Source organism: Nerophis lumbriciformis, linkage group LG03, assembly GCF_033978685.3.
Source record: "Nerophis lumbriciformis linkage group LG03, RoL_Nlum_v2.1, whole genome shotgun sequence".
Taxonomy (NCBI): domain Eukaryota; kingdom Metazoa; phylum Chordata; class Actinopteri; order Syngnathiformes; family Syngnathidae; genus Nerophis; species Nerophis lumbriciformis.
In genome coordinates this window covers 47,865,001-47,887,097 of record NC_084550.2, presented here as the reverse complement: position 1 = coordinate 47,887,097, position 22,097 = coordinate 47,865,001, and the positions used below count along the sequence as shown (strand labels likewise).

General features: G+C 37.4%; 1 protein-coding gene across 1 annotated transcript in view; it reads left to right on the top strand.

Moving 5' to 3' along the window:
* Positions 1-22,097, top strand: part of serinc3 (serine incorporator 3) — a 57,501-nt gene that overhangs the window by 31,819 nt on the left and 3,585 nt on the right. The window contains exons 4-10 of the mRNA XM_061938193.2: positions 1,821-1,900; positions 1,976-2,113; positions 8,411-8,580; positions 12,548-12,638; positions 14,745-14,946; positions 16,591-16,821; positions 20,144-20,326. Of these exons, the coding sequence (XP_061794177.1) occupies positions 1,821-1,900; positions 1,976-2,113; positions 8,411-8,580; positions 12,548-12,638; positions 14,745-14,946; positions 16,591-16,821; positions 20,144-20,279 (1,048 nt within the window). The 3' untranslated portion in view covers positions 20,280-20,326. The remainder of the gene's footprint in view (positions 1-1,820; positions 1,901-1,975; positions 2,114-8,410; positions 8,581-12,547; positions 12,639-14,744; positions 14,947-16,590; positions 16,822-20,143; positions 20,327-22,097) is intronic.

Here is a 22,097-nt window from a genome sequence, read left to right as displayed (position 1 = left end):
ATATATTGACATCATAAGATGGTGAGCTGATGCATCGCCTCTGAGCTGGTGAAAGTTTATTCTAGATCGTAAATCATGCCCCTCACCTGGATAGTAGAAGGATGCGGCCATAAACCGAGAAGTATGTTAACTTTAACACCCAACTTAGAGCCGGCGTGAAAGACTCTAAAATATGCTGGATTTCACCCACCTTTTTCTTTTTTCGCAAGAATTATGATTAATTCTTAATCTAAACAGGAAGATGTGAACATCCCATCAGTCGGCATCCCAGTGTGAGCCGACCTTGTACAGTGAGTGATTGTTTTATTATGTTGGTTGGCTCTCATGAAGTCATGAGTAGTAGTGTTGTTGTTGTATGAAGGAAAAAGCTAAGGTTTATTTATGATTTACAATGCATAAAAAAAGAAAAACGTGTGCTTGTCTCACGTAAGGATTGTGAATGAAGGGCAAAAATAAAACAAAAAAGTGCAGTTGCCCTTTAACAGAGCAGTGGAGTTGAGATCGCGAGAGAAGGGCTAGTAAAAATGGATAATAGCAAGTATGTGTGTAAATATAGCTGTATCATTAACAGTAGTACTGTTTTTAGCATTAAATCTTGTACAACAATTTAAAGTAACTGTGGGAAATGTGATGGCTGCCAACTACCAACATAATAATGTCCATTGCTGTTTTTTTGGTCATATTTATATACCGTAATGCAGTAATCCTCAAACTGTGGTACGTGTACTACTAGTGGTATGCGGGCCCCAGCTCGTTGTACGCGAAATAATCACTTAATTAAATATTTAAACAGTGTTACTGTTCAAACTGTTTAACGTTACATATATTTGTTAAATAGAACCTCTGCTTTGTTTTTAATAAATACTTAGGCCTACTAAGCTACTTTAGCTTAATGTTGGTCATTATAGAATCGAATAGAATGAAAAGAAAGCCTTTTATTGTCACTATAGACAGGTACAATGAGATTTAAAGCAACTCCAGTATCAGTGCGACAGTCTACAAATATGCAAAACATAGGAAGGAAAGAAAAATAGTGCAAAGGGAGGTAAGGTGCACAGTCCAGTCCTAAGAAGGAATGTTCTGAATGTGTTGTTTAAATATTATACTATATACATATATACAGAAGCATTCAGACTGTGGGGGGAAAGTAAAAATTGCACACAGAGAGGTGCTAAACTATAAAATCAGTGCCTATGAGAGTTCAGCGTGGTTATGGCTTTAGGGAAAAAACTGTTCTTGAGTCTGTTTGTCTTAGACCTGATGACCCTGTAGCGTCTTCCTGAGGGCAACAGGTCAAAGCCAGGGTGGGAGCTGTCCTTCATAATGTTGGTAGCTCTGCTGAGGCAGCGGGAGGTGTAAATGTCTAGCCGATGATCCGCTGTGCTGCCTTTACCACTCTCTGGAGCCTCTCCCTGTCTGCAGTGGTGCAGCTACCGTACCATTATGGTGGCAATTGGAAAGCCAAGTGTTTTCTGAGGGTGAAAAAAGTTTGAGAACCACTGCCATGATGCATTGTAGCACTGGGAAACACATGCATGCATTCATTTGAGCTATGTAGCTGTAGCTGTAAAAGTTCCAGCGTGTGTTGCAGTAGTGTTCAAGGTAGCGTGGTATAAGCATTAGATATGGGTACGCTTTTAATCAATCCATTTTCTTCAGCTGCAAACTGGATGGCTGACCATAGAAGGCACACATGTCCTGTCACACACTAAATCAAGTTTATGTAGCACATTAAAATCCTGTGACCCGAGTTTGATATGCTCTGCTTTATAAAGAGGCAGTTTTTTGTTTGGCTTTGTGTAATTCTTGTTCTATCATAGGTTTTGGTTCTTCAAGATTGCTGCCCTGGTGGCCATTACAGCCGGTGCCTTTTACATTCCAGAAGGGCCTTTCACCTATGGTAAGATCCCACCTCAGCTCTACAATGTCTAATATCAGTGTATAAGCATATATCAAATAATGCTGTGTGTTGCAGCATGTTTTGTTGTCGGTTCTGGTGGAGCTTTCTTCTTCATTGTGATCCAGCTGGTGCTGCTGGTGGACTTTGCACACTCCTGGAACGAGTCTTGGTTGGACAAAATGGAGAATGGCCACTCCAGGGGCTGGTATGCAGGTTAGTTAGCCATTAGTACTTAGTACAGTAGTAAGTAGGGTTTTTTTTGATTGATTGAAACTTTTATTAGTAGATTGCACAGTAAAGTACATATTCCGTACAATTGACCACTAAATGGTAACACCCGAATAAGTTTTTCAACTTGTTTAAGTCGGGGTCCACTTAAATTGATTCATGATACAGATATATACTATTTTCATGATACAGTCATCACACAAGATAATCATCACAGTATATAAATTGAATTATTTACATTATTTACAATCCGGGGTGTGGGATATGGAGGGGGTGGGGTTAAGTTTGGTTGGTGTCAACACTTCAGTCATCAACAATTGCATCATCAGAGAAATTGACATTGGAACAGAGAGAGATCAGAAATTATAAGAAAAAGTGACTACATTTGATTGTTTACATTTGATTATTTACAATGCGAAGAGGTATGATGAGGAAGGGAGGGTGTTAGTTTTGGATTGAAGTTGCCTGGAGGTGTTCTTTTAGTGCAGTTTTGAAGGAGGATAGAGATGCCCTTTCTTTTACACCTGTTGGGAGTGCATTCCACATTGATGTGGCATAGAAAGAGAATGAGTTAAATAATAAATGATAAATGGGTTATACTTGTATAGCGCTTTTCTACCTTCTAGGTACTCAAAGCGCTTTGACAGTATTTCCACATTCACCCATTCACACACACATTCACACACTGATGGCGGGAGCTGCCATGCAAGGCGCTAACCAGCAGCCATCAGGAGCAAGGGGTGAAGTGTCTTGCCCAAGGACACAACGGACGTGACTAGGATGGTAGAAGGTGGGGATTGAACCCCAGTAACCAGCAACCCTCCGATTGCTGGCAAGGCCACTCTACCAACTTCTCCACGCCGCCCCATGAGTTAAGACCTTTGTTAGATCGGAATCTGGGTTTAACGTGGTTAGTGGAGCTCCCCCTGGTGTTGTGGTTATGGCGGTCATTTACGTTATGGAAGTAGTTTGACATGTACTTCGGTATCAGGGAGGTGTAGCGGATTTTATAGACAAGGCTCAGTGCAAGTTGTTTTATTCTGTCCTCCACCTTGAGCCAGCCCACTTTGGAGAAGTGGGTAGGAGTGAGGTGTGATCTGGGGTGGAGGTCTAGAAGTAATCTGACTAACTTGTTCTGGGATGTTTGGAGTCTAGATTTGAGGGTTTTGGAGGTGCTAGGGTACCAGGAGGGTTGTCACGAATTGCAGTAGGCGATACTGATAACTATGAATTTCCACGATTCTCAATACTTATTAGATACCACGATGAATTCAATTCCGCAATAAACATTTTAAAAACCCACATTCTTTTCAATTCACTACTTTATTGAAGTGTTTCAAATTGTCAAGTCTTTTAGTATCAGCTGCCAAGAGGTAACTACAGTATACATTGAAAAAAACAACAGCAGTGTTCTATAACCTCCCAGTATATCAAAACGAACAATACTGTGCTTATATATATGCTCATAAATAATAACAGTCGACTATTCTACATTCTAAAAGGAATAGCAGTGGCACGGACCCTTCAAGTATATAGCACAAACCTCGGGCGGCCGTAAGGCAAAATGGGGGCTGTGAGACTTACCTCGGCACCAGCTCTGCTACTCTGTCTGCTACTCTTGCCTGTAGTATACCTCAAAAAGACATTTTGCCAGACAAACACCCGTCTAGAGTTGCTTTTACTCATAGAGGCATCTCGAGGACAATAGATCCAAAAACGATCTCAACGATACCGGTGTAGATACTAGCGACACACATACCGGCTAATCCACCTGGTGCTTCCTGGCACAAATCAACCAGTTTAGACCACTACCAGCTCTGATCCTGACAAAGGTGAGACCACTAAGGAACACAATTTATTAACTTTTCCTCCTCACCGATACCAACAAAGACTACACCGCCTGATGTTCCCTATGCCTTAGTAAGACCTGGCTGCACCATACCGTGCCTGATCAAGCCATAACACCATCCGGCTTCATTCTCCATTGAACCGACAGGTCTGAACCTGTCAAAGACATCTAAAAGCGGAGGCATCTGCTCTATGGTCAACCAACCCACTCTTCAGTTCCTTCTCTCCCTACCTGGAATATATCAGTGTTAAATGTAGACCCTACTACCTCCCAAGAGAATTGACATCGGCTATTTTCATTGGCGTATACGTCCCACCATCAGCTAACGCCAACGCAGCCATGTCAGAACGCTATATACTGTGTGGAAAATTCAAACCCAGATGCGGTTGTCATCGTTCTTGGCGACTTTAACCACATTAGCCTGTCTGTGGTCCTCCCGAGCCACGTCCAACAGGTCACCTGGATGAGTAGGGACGATAACACGCTGGACCATTCCTATGTGGCAATGAGAGACGCTTACCATTCACCCCGCGGGTGTTTGTAGCTACACAGTAGACGTGAGCTATCAAAGGTGTGCCAAATGTGGATTCCACCAATCCTTTGCGTGGCCAAAGATTCTGATTGTTATTAATATTCTTTCAACATGGTGGCAATGTGAAATCATCATGTCATTTGTAATGGAATAGACTGGTAAAAAGATGAAAATATATATTTAAATTTATTCATTAATAAGATCAATATGTCAGCTTTTTTTCATTAGTTTATAATTTTTTGCTCCATTTGATCATGTTTGCTTTTTTTGTTTTGTTTTGTTTATTTTATTTTTACAAAGCCATAAAAAAAAGGTGTGTTCAGCAAATATCCCCCAGGCCACACTTTGCCTTCCTGGTGAAATAAATAAAGCAGTGGTGTTCAAAGTGTTGCCAAATGACAGAAGAGTGGCTCTAAGCTGTGGGTTTTATTTTAGCACTTATTGAAGTGATAAAGGTTGGCTTGCACGCTTCTGGGGGTTTTCTGCACGCTGTTGTGGTAATGCACACTTCCTGGGCTTTTTGGTGGCGGCTCTCTGCTTTCACCTACTAATACTTTTGTGATCGCTTGTATTTGATTAGAGTATAAATGTATCACACAAGATACACCTCGTTCACTCTTAATATACTTACTTAATTTAACAACAAAGTGGATAAAGTGCATCACAGATCATTTCTGCTATGTCTTATTATCTGGCAAAAAACAGGCGCGTATGAGATGTTTTGTGAAACCAAGTTATGCCACACCTGTGTGTATAAATGTACAGTTTGTGCAAGTGTATACATGTATAAATGTACAGTTTATACAAGTAGTGTTAGCGTATATGTGTATAAATGTACAGTTTATACAAGTAGTGTTAGGGTATACATTTATAAATGTACATACACTAACACTACATGTTTTGTATACTGTATGTAAATGTACAGTTTATACAAGTAATGTTAGTGTATATGTGTATAAATGTACAGTGCAGTACAGTTAGGGTGTACATTTATAAATGTACATACACTAACACTACTTGTATAAACTACATTTATACACATATACGCTGACACTACTTGTATAAACTGTACATTTATAAATGTACATACACTAACACTACTTGTATAAACTACATTTATACACATACGCTGACACTACTTGTATAAACTGTACATTTATACACATATACACTAACACTACTTGTATAAACTGTACATTTATACACGTATACGCTGACACTACGTGTATAAACTGTACATTTATACACGTATACACTAACACTACTTGTATAAACTGTACATTTATAAACATACACTGACACTACTTGTATAAACTACATTTATACACGTATACACTAACACTACTTGTATAAACTGTACATTTATACATGTATACACTAACACTACTTGTATAAACTGTACATTTATAAACATACACTGACACTACTTGTATAAACTGTACATTTATACACTAACACTACTTGTATAAACTGTACATTTATAAACATACACTGACACTACTTGTATAAACTGTACATTTATACACGTATACACTAACACTACTTGTATAAACTATACATTTATAAACATACACTGACACTACTTGTATAAACTGTACATTTATACACGTATACACTAACACTACTTGTATAAACTGTATATTTATACATGTATACACAGACACTACTTGTATAAACTACATTTATAAACATATACACTAACACTACTTGTATAAACGGTACATTTATAAACATACGCTGACACTACTTCTATAAACTGTACATTTATACATGTATACACTACCACTACTTGTATAAACTGTACATTTATACATGTATACACAGACACTACTTGTATAAACTGTACATTTATAAACATATACACTAACACTACTTGTATAAACTGTACATTTATACACGTATACACTGACACTACTTCTATAAACTGTACATTTATACACATATACACTACCACTACTTGTATAAACTACATTTATACATGTATACACATACACTACTTGTATAAACTGTACATTTATAAACATATACACTAACACTACTTGTATAAACTGTACATTTATACACGTATACACTGACACTACTTCTATAAACTGTACATTTATACACGTATACACTGACACTACTTGTATAAACTACATGTATACACATATACACTGACACTACTTGTATAAACTGTACATTTATACACGTATACACTACCACTACTTGTATAAACTGTACATTTATACATGTATACACTGACACTACTTGTATAAACTGTACATTTATACACGTATACACTGACACTACTTGTATAAACTGTACATTTATACACATACACTGACACTACTTGTATAAACTGTACATTTATACATGCATACACAGACACTACTTGTATAAACTGTACATTTATACACATATACACTACCACTACTTGTATAAACTGTACATTCATACAAGTATACACAGACACTACTTGTATAAACTGTACATGTATACATGTATACACTGACACTACTTGTATAAACTATACATGTGTACACTTTTAATTTTCCTGAGGGAACTCTCTTAAGGGAATCAATAAAGTACTATCCATCTAACTGTACATGTATACACTGACACTACTTGTGTACATGTATAAATGTACAATTAATACAAGTAGTGGTAGTGTATGCAAGTATAAATGTACAGTTTATACATGTAGTGGTAGTGTATGCAAGTATAAATGTACAGTTTATAGAAGTAGTGGTAGTGTATGCAAGTATAAATGTACAGTTTATACAAGTAGTGTTATTGTAGACATGTATAACTATCCAGTTTATACAAGTAGTGTCAGTGTAATGTACAGTTTATACAAGTAGTATTGTTGTAGACATGTATAATTATACAGTTTATACAAGTAGTATCAGTGTATTCATGTATAAATGTACAGTTTATACAAGTGTATATGTGTATAAATGTACAGTTTATCCAAGTAGTGTCTGTGTATACATGTATAAAGGTTCAGTTTATATAAGTAGTGCCAGTATATACATGTATATATGTACAGTATATACAAGTGTATGTGTATAAATGTACAGTTTATCAAAGTAGTGTTAAAGTGTACATGTATGAATGTACAGTTTATCAAAGTAGTGTTAAAGTGTGCATGTATGAATGTACAGTTTATCAAAGTAGTGTTAAAGTGTACATGTATGAATGTACATTTAATACTAGTAGTGTCAGTGTATAAATGTACAGTTTATACTATACAAGTGTACATGTGTATAATTGTACAGTTTATCCAAGTAGTGTAAGTGTATACATGTATAAATGATAAATGATAAATGGGTTGTACTTGTATAGCGCTTTTCTACCTTCAAGGTACTCAAAGCGCTTTGACACTACTTCCACATTTACACACACATTCACACACTGATGGAGGGAGCTGCCATGCAAGGCGCTAACCAGCACCCATCAGGAGCAAGGGTGAAGTGTCTTGCTCAGGACACAACGGACATGACGAGGTTGGTACTAGGTGGGGATTGAACCAGGGACCCTCGGGTTGCGCACGGCCACTCTCCCACTGCGCCACGCCGTCCGTATAAATGTACAGTTTATACAAGTAGTGTCAGTGTGTACATTTATATATGTACAGTATACAAGTGTATGTGTGTATAAATGTAGAGTTTATACAAGTACTGTTAGTTTGTACATGTACAATGAATGAACTGTATCGCAGAAACCAAATACTATACATAACAAAACTGATAAAAAAAATGGTCATGGTGGATTATTTGGGTATATAATATTTAAGGGTGTTAAAAAGAACAGCAAATTAGACATAACCGAACCAAAAACCGTGACCACAAGCTGTAATAAGATCTGGACCCTGGATCTTGTGAAGCGTTCCAGCCCTAACAAACACTTATGTCTTTTCCAGCCTTGGTGGTGGTCACTATCGTCAACTACATCCTGTCTTTCATTGCTGCTGTTCTCTTCTTCATCTTCTACACCAAAGCTGATGATTGCTTCATCAACAAGTTCTTCATCAGCTTCAACATGTTGTTGTGCACAGTGGCCTCTGTTATCTCTGTGCTGCATAAAGTACAGGTACAGCACACATGGAAACACTCAACACATGCACTATACCAGGTGTCGGCAACCCAAAATGTTGAAAGAGCCATATTGGACCAAAAATACAAAAAAGTCATCTGTCTGGAGCCGCAAACAATTAAAAGACTTGTATAAGTGTGGCAACACATGATGTAAGTGGCGAATTATCTATATTAGCCTACTATCAAAATGACTTTAAAAGTCTTATATAAGTGTTATAATGATGGCAACACATGATCCATCCATCCATCCATTTTCTACCGCTTATTCCCTTCGGGATTGCGGGGGGGCGCTGTAGCCTATCTCAGCAACAATCGGGCGGAAGGCGGGGTACACCCTGGACAAGTCGCCACCTCATCGCAGGGCCAACACAGATAGACAGACAACATTCACACTCACATTCACACACTAGGGCCAATTTAGTGGGCAACACATGATGTAAGTGTGTATATTAGCTACATTAGCCTACTATCAAAATGACTATGTGTCGCAGGCTGACAAATCTTCGTTGACAGAAATGTTAAAATGTAATATTTATTCTACACATTTTTACAACTTTGGAAAACATTAGTAAAACTTCTCACAGGGTGAGATGACTCCTGGAAATGACTGTCTTAGAATGGCCAAAGGTATAGATGTGTGTGTCCAAGTTAAAGGAAACGGCAGGCTGTCTTCTTCTAATGGATTTATTACAATCTTTGCAAGCTGGCTAACATTTGCTGTGGTCTGGAACAACATGGCAGCCAAACAACTATCAGACATGCAGCCAATATTACATACGGCTAATATGTCATGAAACATGGAAAAATAAACTAAATACACAGTGGACATGAGTAAAGGAAATTAAATGAGCTCAAATATACCTACAAACAAAGCATAATGATGTAATATGTGCATACAGCTAGCCTAAATAGCATGTTAACATCGATTAGCTTGCAGTCATGCAGTGACCAAATATGCCTGATTAGCACTCCAACAAGTCAATAACATCAACAAAGCTCACCTTTGTGCATTCACGCACAGTATAAAACGTTTGGTGGGCAAAATGAGACAATGAAGGAGTGGCATAAAACACGTCTTTCTGTGGCAGTGTCGGAGAAAGTTGTACATGTAAACAAACTGTTGAGTCACAGTCCACACAACGGTGAGTTTAAGGGCCGCTGAAATTAGGAGGACGAAACGGCGCTCGCCAAATACTCTCATCAGTGAAGCATACACACAAACATATTAAACAGTGGGCTTTCTAACAATTAGGAAGGTTTGTGTCGCGTTTGTCCTCCTACAGAAACCATATTACAATGAAAAAGATATTTTACACCCCATTTTTTTCCCCTTTCCATACATTTTTGAAAAAGCTCCATGGAGCCACCAGGGCGCCGCTAAAGAGCCGCATGTGGCTGACCCCCTCCACTATACCGTACAGTGCTGCCTCGTGACCCCAAAGGGAATAAGCGGTAGAAAATGGATGGATGGATATACTGATACTGTGACTTTCCATGATTTTGATACTTATTAAATACCACGATACAAATGAAAAAAACTGCAACCATGTACTTTTAGATTGTGTTTACATTGCAGGCCACAGTGGCCCAAATCGGATTTATTTGAAATTAGATTTTTTTCCAGCTGACTTTTTTCACTGCAAGTAAAATGTGATTTTTATCAGACTCCAGTGTAAACGTGCATGTGGCCCCAATGTGGCCTCAACGTCATTTAGACTGTCCGCCCTGAGATCGGTAAGTCGGTAAATCGCTTTTAATAGATTTATTACAATCTTTGGCAAGCTAGGTAATGTTTGCTGTGGTCTGGAACAACATGGCACACATGGGGCGGTATGGCTCGGTTGGTACAGTGGCCGTGCCAGCAACTTGAGGGTTCCAGGTTCGATCCCCGCTTCCGCCATCCTAGTCACTGCCGTTGTGTCCTTGGGCAAGACACTTTACCCACCTGCTCCCAGTGCCACCCACACTGGTTTAAATGTACATTAGATATTGGGTTTCACTATGTAAAAGTGCTTTGAGTCACTAAAGAAAAGCGCTATATAAATATAATTCACTTCACTTCACACTTCAAATGGCACACAAACAACTATCTGAAATGCAGCCAATATTACATACAAATAATATGTCATGAGACATGCAAAACTAAATTATATACAAAGAGGATACAAGTAAAGGAAATTAAATGAGCTCAAATATACCTACAAACGAGGCACTTTTTTTTTTATTCAATAAGGAAGTCCTAACCCCTCTTCCTGACCCTCTGGGGCATACATCATTTATAGCAGTTAAGTGCCACCAGGACAAAAAAGACCTCAGGGTCTATTAAAAAAAAATTGGATACATTTTTTTTGTTGCTAAAATCTCTCAACTTTTGTCCGCAATTAAAATAGCCAACATGTTTATTTTCATGTTTATTGTCAACCCTTTGAAAAACCATGTGAATAATTATGTAAGTGTTTTTATTTTTTTTAAATGTGCATAAAGTGAGTTATCAGTATAGTAAATTCAAAGGGGCTGGGGTACTGGGGTAAAGATCAGCCTAAGGCACACACCTGTGCAATAACCATTCTGTATAATCAGCATCTTGATATGCCACACCTGTGCTCACTAATGGATTTAAACAGATTTGTGAACAATATTTGAGAGGAATAGGTATTTTGTGGGTATAGTAAAAGTTTTACATCATTGAGTTTAACTCATGAAAAATGGGAGCAAAAACAAGTGTTGCGTTTATATTTTTGTTCATTATATATATATACGTATTTTTCGGAGTATAAGTCGCACCGGAGTATAAGTCGCACCTGCCGAAAATGCATAATAAAAAAGGAAAAAAACATATATAAGTCGCACTGGAGCGCAGCCAAACAATGAAAAAAACTGCGACTTATAGTCCGAAAAATACGGTATATATATATATATATATATATATATATATATATATGTATATGTGTGTGTGTGTGTGTGTGTGTGTGTGTGTGTGTGTGTGTGTGTGTGTGTGTGTGTGTGTATTTTTCTTGGAAAACTGCCAAGAGGTTTGCACACTCTTGGCATTCTCTTGATGAGCTTCAAGCACACCTGTGAAGTGAAAACCATTTCAGGTAACTACCTCTTGAAGCTCATCGAGAGAATGCCAAAAGTGTACAAAAAAAGTAAACAGAGCAAAGGGTGGCTATTTTGAAGAAACTAGCATATAAAGCATGTTTTCAGTTATTTCACCTTTTTTGAAATAACTCCACATTCATAGTTTTGATGCCTTCAGTGACAATCTACAATGTAAATAGTCATGAAAATAAAGTAAATGCATTGAATGAGTAGGAGGTGTGTCCAAACTTTTGGTCTGTATTGTGTATATATATTTATTTATTTTGAATCACTTTTTAAAAATTATGAATGTTTTAGAATCGGGATGAATAAGAATCACGATTTGGCTGAGAATCAATGTTTTTGTGCACTTCTTGTATTTACTGTTTTTGAAATTTGATGGGAAAATTTTGGTCAAGGGTTTGATGCGGTGGTGGCTTCTCCAAGGGTTTATTGTAAGTCATCATTTATATGTATTTCACATTGTTTTATGCATGTAAAACTATGATTATTGTCATTTTTGGGTGTCTGGAATAGATTAATTGGATTTGCATTGTTTCAATGTGTATGATTTCCATACAATGCGGTTTTCAACAGACCTTTTGGAACAGATTCCTAACAAAAACCATGGTAGCACTGAACTATGCAGTTAACTGTGAAACCTCTAGCTTCATTTCTTCTCAAAGCATTTCATTCTTCACATGTATTTTTTCAAGCTAACACTGCAAATACAGTATATCATCTGGAAATCTCCTCAAACTATTCAGAATTTTCTTTGCTTGCTCAAAGGATCTGAAATGTGATATTTTTTTTTTGTTTAAATGGAGTTCCATGTAGACTGACTGTAACTGAATGTCTTGCATGATGATTGTGTTTGGCAGGAATGTCAGCCTCGCTCTGGTCTCCTGCAGTCGTCCATCATCACCCTGTACACCATGTTCCTCACCTGGTCTGCCATGAGCAACGAACCAGGTCAATGACTTGCAGTCGTCTAGTAGATTGTACACACATCATAAACCATTGGATAATAACTTGATTCAAAGTATATATATCGCAGTCAAAGAAGTCTCTCTACTGTTTAGGAAATATTTCAGTGCTTGCTTTATGAATATGGATTATTTTTTGTGCCAAATGAAACAATAGACAATTAATAAAATAATAAACCATGTCAAAACAAGGTAACATAATGATTTACAGTAAATGTCAACCAGCCATGGGAAATCCCTCAGCACTCGTTAGACATGAAAAGTATTTGCTGTGGTTGTGGTCTACCTTGCCTTCCAATCAATTAGATCATTGGCCCCGCCCACCACCTGATTGACGACTGACAGATTATTTTCTGACGTTGCTGTCAATGTTGGCGCTCAATGACACAAAAGACCACAATAGAAAATCTATCATTAAATTCATTAGAAATATGTCAACCAATAAATAAGAAAAAGAATAGGTCATTAAATAAATACAAATATTTAATTATACAAATAGGGGAACAATCCAATGAGTCATTAAATAAATAAAAAGGTCAAATAAACAATAAATACACCAAATAAATGATAAATAATACACAAATAGATCAAATAGTTAATAAATAAATCATATAAATTATGAATAAATCAAATTAGAAATAGATCATCACATAAATTATAAATAAATCAAATAAGAAAAATATAATCAAATACTTAAAGTAAATCATCAAATAAAATAATAGATCAAGTATTGTAAATAACAAATATTTTATCAAATAAATAATACATGAACTACTGTAAACTCAAAATGCATCAAAAAAGTCGGTAAAATAGATAAACAAGAAATATGTCATCACATAAATAACACAGATCAAATAAATTATAAATATGTTGTCATAAGAAATATATCATAAAACAAAACAAAAATAGAAATAGTTGAATAAATAAATAAGAAATATTCCATCAAATAAATAAGAAATAAATCAAGTACTGTATATAAAAAAAATAGGTCATCAAATAAATAATAAAAATTGATTAAATAAATAAGAAATACATTAAATGATTAAAAATAATAATAAATAAAAAATAGGTCGTCAAATGAATAAAATTAATAAGAAAAAAAGATCATAAAATACAGAAAAGGTTTCAATAAAATCATTTGAGAGTATATTTACCAAATTTGAATATTGAACAGTTTGATGAACGCCTGCATATGATGTTTAGATTGAAGATGTATTTTTGTGTAGATTTAATATACAGTGGTTATGAGTTGATTGGTTCTGTGACAGAGGTTCCTACCTTGAAAAACGTGTATTGCGAAAGGCGTCGCCCTTTGAAATGAAAGAAAATGTACTATTTTGGTACTTGCCACCCAAAACATCCCAATTTTAACATGTAACCTTCCTTTTAAAAACAAAACAAACTTTTCTGTAAAAGGTATTGTATGAAAAACAATACAATATATACAATGTAGTACAAACAACTACAGTAGTTTTAAGACATAATGTAATAATAATGTACAACATTTACGTGGGAGAATGAACTGTGACGGTGTCTCCTTCCTGTTGCTTTTTTGTCAAACACACCAACTTCCGTGGATAAAATGTCCACAAAATGTAGATTTTATTTTTGGCGTTATCCACTCATTCTGCTTCAGTATGGTGCAGACTTGCAGTGATACGCGCTGCTTCACCAAGTTAGCTCGCTACACGCTCTGTCATGTATTTGATGATTTATTTATCTAATTCAATGAATATCAATTCACTTCTTTTTATTACTGTCCTTAACACTATTTCTTCCTTCCTGTGCTTGGGAAAACAAAGTTATGTGCATCTCTAGCTACAAGCTAATGCTAGCGAGTCGGACCGGATGTTTTGGTTGGATTTAATGAGGTTCACTGTGACATTTGCTACGCCAACGAGCGGCATTGAGGCTTGTAACACAAATGTTTGCGCTTACCCTGAAGCATAACAATCTAAAAAAGATGTTTAAGCTGCAGCACTCGTATATTCCCAAGGTACCACTTGGCAAAGTCTTATTTTTGAAGTAGAAACGATGTGACAGCGTTTACAGTATTTTCTTTAACACCATTGCTTGTCTTTTTGATTTCAAGATCGGACATGCAACCCGAGCCTGCTGAGTATCTTTCAGCAGATGGCAGGGCCCACCGTGGCCCCCGTGGAGGTGGACAACCAGACTGCTGTGGTGGTCATTGGCACGGAGGAACCCATCCTCACATCACCTTACCTGCAGTGGTGGGATGCTCAGAGCATCGTGGGGCTCACTATATTCGTCTTATGCATCATCTACTCAAGGTGTGTTTACAGTTTGGAAACGGTATTCAATGCAGTATAAACACATGCATAGTGTTTTCTCACTCTTTGTTACCTCCACCAGGGGGTTATTTAACTGTTGCGTGTTTTTCTGTTAGTTAATTAGTTAGTTAGTTAGTTACCAAGCAACATAGCTCAACATGTTAGTGCGGATTTTGATAAAACCTTTTTTTTGTCATATTTCAAAGTTGAAGTTCATATATACATATATCTATAATTAATTGCATAATTAATCTGCATATATACATGATTAATCAGATATTTTTTTGATTAATCACATGAGTTAACTTGTTGTTTTTGACAGCCTATATACAGTCGTGGTCAAAAGTGTACATACACTTGTAAAGAACATAATGTCATGGCTGTCTTGAGTGTCCAATAATTTCTACAACTCTTATTTTTTTGTGATAGAGTGATTGGAGCACATACTTGTTGGTCACAAAAAACATTCATGAAGTTTGGTTCTTTTATGAATTTATTATGGGTCTACTGAAAATGTGACCAAATCTGCTGGGTCAAAAGTATACATACAGCAATGTTAATATTTGCTTACATGTCCCTTGACAAGTTTCACCGCCATAAGGCGCTTCTGGTTGAATTTTTGACCACTCCTCTTGACAAAATTGGTGCAGTTCAGCTAAATGTGTTGGTTTTCTGACATGGACTTGTTTCTTCAGCATTGTCCACCCGTTTAAGTCAGTACTTTGGGAAGGCCATTCTAAAACATTCATTCTAGCCTGATTTAGCCATTTTTTTTTACCACTTTTGATGTGTGTTTGGGGTCATTGTCCTGTTGTAACACCCAACTGTGTCCAAGACCCAACCTCCGGGCTAATGATTTTAGGTTGTCCTGAAGAATTTGGAGGTAATCCTCCTTTTTTACACTCTGTAAAGCACCAGTTCCATTGGCAGCAAAACAGGCCCAGAGCATAATACTACCACCACCATGCTTGACGGTAGGATGGTGTTCCTGGGATTAAAGGTCTCACCTTTTCTCCTCCAAACATATTGCTGGGTATTGTGGCCAAACGGCTCAATTTTTGTTTCATCTGACATCACATGGACTATAATAAGACCTTTTGGAGGAAATTTCTGTGGTCATATGAAACAAAAATGTAGCTGTTTGGCCACAATACCCAGCAATATGTTTGGAGGAGAAAAGGTGAGGCACATATGTATGATGCACATCTCGTCAGAACAACAATGTTTCGTTCAAAAGACTGGTTCATAATTTTATATTCTTTTTAAAATTCCACTGGTGGCTACTAGTTTCTATCATGGAAACAATCAGTGGCAGCGACTAGATTGGTTCAGAATTTTTCAGATTTACTTGAATAATTCCCGAGAGGGACAACCGGTAGAAAATGGATGGATGGAATTAGGAAATACTGTTTGTAAACATACAATGTATTTGAATTTTTGGTAAATTCAATGAGGTAATGCCATATCTTCATGCGTTGACAGTAAAATTATAATTGGGATTTTTTTTTTTTTTTAGTTTTAATTTTTCCGTTTAGAAGTTTGAAAAAGTTTAAAAAGATTTCAAATTTGATCTTGGAAAATGTGCAGATACCCTGATTATAAAAACACACATAAACAGTGTGAACACTGTTGATTTCTCCTCAGCATTCGTTCCTCCAGCACCAGCCAGGTGAACAAACTGACTATGGCCTCCAAAGACTCCACCATCCTGTCAGAGGCTGGAAGTCTGGACTCCTCTGGAGTCCAGACTCACTCAGTACCGAGGCGTGTGAAGGACAATGAGCAGGACCTGGTCCAATACAGCTACTCTTTTTTTCACTTCATGCTCTTCCTCGCCTCCCTTTACATCATGATGACACTCACCAGCTGGTACAGGTCAGTACGACTATATACAGTATATAAATATTTAAAAACAACAATGATCAATAATTTTTATCATGAAGTCAAGCACTAGCAATTACGTTTTTACTACACTTCACAGACTAGAACAAGTATTACGTCTAACTACAACTACAAACGCCAAAACCAGTGAAGTTGGCACGTTTTAACAACACTCAGTAAACGTTTGGGAACTGAGGAGACCAATTTTTGAAGCTTTTCAGGTGGAATTCTTTCTCATTCTTGCTTGATGTACAGCTTAAGTTGTTCAACAGTCCAGGGTCTCCGTTGTGGTATTTTAGGCTTCATATTGTGCCACACATTTTCAATGGGAGACAGGTCTGGACTACAGGCAGGCCAGTCTAGTACCCGCACTCTTTTACTATGAAGCCACGCTGTTGTAGCACGTGGCTTGGCATTGTCTTGCTGAAATAAGCAGGGGCGTCCATGGTAACGTTGCTTGGATGGCATCATATGTTGCTCCAAAACCTGTATGTACCTTTCAGCATTAATGGCGCCTTCACAGATGTGTAATTTACCCATGTCTTGGACACTAATACACCCCCATACCATCACAGATGCTGGCTTTTCAACTTTGCGCCTATAACAATCCGGATTGTTCTTTTTCTCTTTGGTCCGGAGGACACGACGTCCGCAGTTTCCAAAAACAATTTGAAATGTGGACTCGTCAGACCACAGAAAAGTTTTCCACTTTGCATCAGTCCATCTTAGATGAGCTCGGGCCCAGCAGAGCCGGCAGCATTTCTGGGTGTTGTTGATAAATGGCTTTCGCTTTGCATAGTAGAGTTTTAACTTGCACTTACAGATATAGCGACGATCTGTAGTTACTGACAGTGGTTTTCTGAAGTGTTCCTGAGCCCATGTGGTGATATCCTGTACACACTGATGTCGGTTTTTGATGCAGTAGCACCTGAGGGATCGAAGGTCACAGGCATTCAATGATTGTTTTCAGCCCTGCCGCTTACGTGCAGTGATTTCTTCAGATTCTCTGAACGTTTTGATGATATTACGGACCGTAGATGGTGAAATCTCTAAATTCCTTGCAATAGCTCGTTGAGAAATGTTGTTCTTAAACTGTTGGACAATTTTCTCACGCATTTGTTGACAAAGTGGTGACCCTCGCTCCATCCTTGTTTGTGAATGACTGAGCATTTCATGGAAACTGCTTTTATACCCAATCATGGCACCCACCTGTTCCCAATTAGCCTGTTCACCTGTGAGATGTTCCAAATACGTGCTTGATGAGCATTCTTCAACTTCCTCAGTCTTTTTGCCACTTGTGCCAGCTTTTTTGAAACATGTTGCAGGCATCAAATTCCAAAGGTGCAAATATTTGCAAAAAAATAACAAAGTTTTCCAGTTCGAACATTAAGTATCTTGTCTTTGCCTTCTATTCAATTGAATATAGGTTGAAAAGGATTTGCAAATCATTATATTCTGTTTTTATTTACCATATTTGGAACATCCCACAGGTGAACAGGCTAATTGGGAACAGGTGGGTGCCATGATTGGGTATAAAAGCAGCTTCCATGAAATGCTCAGTCATTCACAAAAAAGGATGGGGCGAGGGTCACCACTTTGTCAACAAATGCGTGAGCAAATTGCTTAAGAACAACATTTCTCAACCAGCTATTGCACGGAATTTAGGGATGTCACCATCTATGGTCCATAATATCATTAAAAGGTTCAGAGAATCTGCATAAATCACTGCACGTAAGCAGCAAGGTTCAAAACCAACATTAAATGCCCGTGACCTTGGATCACTCAGGCGGTACTGCATCAAAAACCGACATCAGTGTGTAAAGGATATCACTACATGGGATCAGGAACACTTCAGAAAACCACTGTCAGTAACTGCAGTCTGTCACTACATCTCTAAGTGCAAGTTAAAACTCTACTATGCAAAGCGAAAGCCATTTATCAACAACACCCAGAAACGCCACTGGCTTCACTGGGCCCGAGCTCATCTAAGATGGACTGATGCAAAGTGGAAAAGTGTTCCGTGGTCTGACGAGTCCACATAACAAATTGTTTTTGGAAACTGTGGATGTTGTGTCCCCTAAACCAAAGAGGAAAAGAACCATCCGGACTGTTATAAGCGCAAAGTTCAAAAATCAGCATCTGTGATGGTATGGGGGTGTATTAGTGACCAAGGCATGGGTAACTTACACATCTGTGAAGGCACCATTAATGCTGAAAGGTACATACAGGTTTTGGAGCAACATATGTTGCCATCCAAGCAACGTTATCATGGACGCCCCTGCTTATTTCAGCAAGACAATGCCAAGCTACATTCTGCACATGTTACAACAGCTTGGCTTTGAAGTAAAAGAGTGCAAGTACCAGACTGGCCTGCCTGTAGTCCAGACCTGTCTCCCATTGAAAATGTGTGGCACATTATGAAGCGTAATATACCACAACGGAGACCCCGGACTGTTGAACAACTTAAGCTGTACATCAAGCAAGAATGGGAAAGAATTCCTCCTGAAAAGCTTCAAAAATTGGTCTCCTCAGTTCCCAAACGTTTACTGAGTGTTGTTAAAAGGAAAGGCCATGTAACACAGTGGTAAAAATGCCCCTGTGACAACTTTTTTGCAATGTGTTGCTGCCATTAAATTCTAAGTTAATGATTATTTGCAAAAAAAAATGTTTCTCAGTTCGAACATTAAATATCTTGTCTTTGCAGTCTATTCAATTGAATATAAGTTGAAAAGGATTTGCAAATCATTGTATTCTGTTTTTATTTACCATTTACACAACATGCCAACTTCACTGGTTTTGTACAAAATTAACAGGAGGGGAGGTGTAGAAGAACCTTTCCTGACAAAGTATCATTGACCCTGACTTTCTGGTTTCTGTTTGATAAAAATAAAATACAAACAATATCAAGCCCAGTATCATTGGGCATTTTTCTTGGAGAAAGTTTAAATGGTATCTTGTAGCCATTGAGAAAAGACGCTGGCTGGACCACCATGCATATTTAATGAGCCGCAAGTGAAGTCATTTAAATCCAAGCAATAGGGCAGCTGCACAATTATTGGAATTTAAATGGCGAGAAAAAAAGAAAGAAAAAGAAATGGCGATTTTGGCTGCCACAATGAAATTAAGCTGATCGTTGGCAATAATAACATTTAAAAAGCAGGCTCTGCTGCATATTAAATCAAGCACTTCCTCGGCCCACACAGGCAAGAAAGCAACAACTTTAGGACTAACCCTAGACATTCCTATTACGGCAGTTATGTTGCCAAGTCTGTTAGTTATGTTGCCATCGGAAGTAGTAAAGTGGTGTTTGTTGTAGTCCAAACGCAGATTACAGCATCAGCAGCAAGTGGCCAGCAGTGTGGGTGAAGATCACGTCCAGCTGGTTGTGTTTGTGTTTGTACATTTGGACCCTGCTGGCTCCCATCATCCTCACCAACAGAGACTTCAGCTGATCCTCCTCAGAATATACCACACACATCACATGTGGCCATCATGCCAGGTATGCTGCTTGTAGTACTAGTAGTTGTAGTTAGTATTGAACAAGTAGTGCAGAACAGTTTCTGGTTTCAGTCAACGAAGAAATCTTCTTGAAACTTTTATTTGGTTACATTTTCATTCAAACCATGACAGGTCAATTCGCTTCCAAGAATATAAAAATATTGTGTTGTCTTTATGTGACACACTGAATCACGTTACTTTGCGAGTAGATTACCTATTATTACAACCTATTTTTCTAAATATTCCAAATATTTATAAACTGTACTTTGGAGAACACTTTTTGTTGTCATATTTCAAAGTTGAAGTTCATATTTAATAAATTGCAGAATTAACCTGCACATATACATGATTAATCAGATATTTTTTTGATTAATCACATGAGTTAACTTGTTTTTGACAGCCTATATATGTACTGTATGTATGTGTATGTGTGTGTATATACTGTATGTATGTGTGTGCGTGTGTGTGTGTGTGTGTGTGTGTGTGTGTGTGTGTGTGTGTGTGTATACTGTATATATATATATATATATATATATATATATATATATATATATATATATACACACATATATATATATATATATATATATATATATATATATATATATATATATATATATATATATAAGGGATTTTCCTGAAGAACAGGGAAACCTGCGAAACAGGCTTGCAGGGATGAAATAGTCTGTGTTTTTTCCTAACGTATATTCCGCTCTATCTCGGTATTGAGCACTGTGTAACGGATAAACCACAGAAACCTTGAGTATATACTATATTTATAGTATATGTATAAATGTATGTATGTATGTATATATACATATATAGTATAATATGTGTGTGTGTATATATATATATATATATATATATATATGTATGTATGTGTATATATCAGAGGTGGGACCAAGTCATTGCTTTGCAAGTCACAAGTAAGTCTCAAGTGTTTGCCCTCAAGTCCGAGTCAAGTCCCGAGTCAAGACAGAGCAAGTCCGAGTCAAGTCCAAAGTCAAGACTGGAAAGTCTCAAGTCAAGTCCCAAGTCCTGCATTTTGAGTTTCGAGTCCTTTCAAGTCGTTTAACCACAGACTAATAGGGACGGCGTGGCGCAGTGGAAGAGTGGCCGTGCGCGACCCGAGGGTCCCTGGTTCAATCCCCACCTAGTACCAACCTCGTCATGTCCGTTGTGTCCTGAGCAAGACACTTCACCCTTGCTCCTGATGGGTGCTGGTAGCGCCTTGCATGGCAGCTCCCTCCATCAGTGTGTGAATGGGTAAATGTGGAAGTAGTGTCAAAGCGCTTTGAGTACCTTGAAGGTAGAAAAGCGCTATACAAGTACAACCCATAATATATTTACACAGATTGTGTATGCTTTTAAAATGCTGTATTTATTTATTAAAACAAGTGCATTTGAAATTGCAGGGAAAAAGATAGTGCTGACATTGCACTTCAAAATAGTCATTTTAAACATGTAACTTATTCCTTTACAGAATAAACACATTTGAAAAAAACAAGTGCAACTGTACTTATTTGCACAAAAGTGTTAACATTGTATTTCAATGGCATATTGCATTGTAACTAGTTCCACAGCAGTTTCTATCCTGTTCTTACCTTATCTCATTGATCTCATCTCATACTGTATGTGTGTTTATGTGTGCGTACACATGAAAAACATAACAAATATATGAACATAACAATGAACAGAGTTGTACTTTTTAGATGTCAGGACCCTATGCAATATGTACGCATATTCTTAATATAGTATACATTTTAACTGAC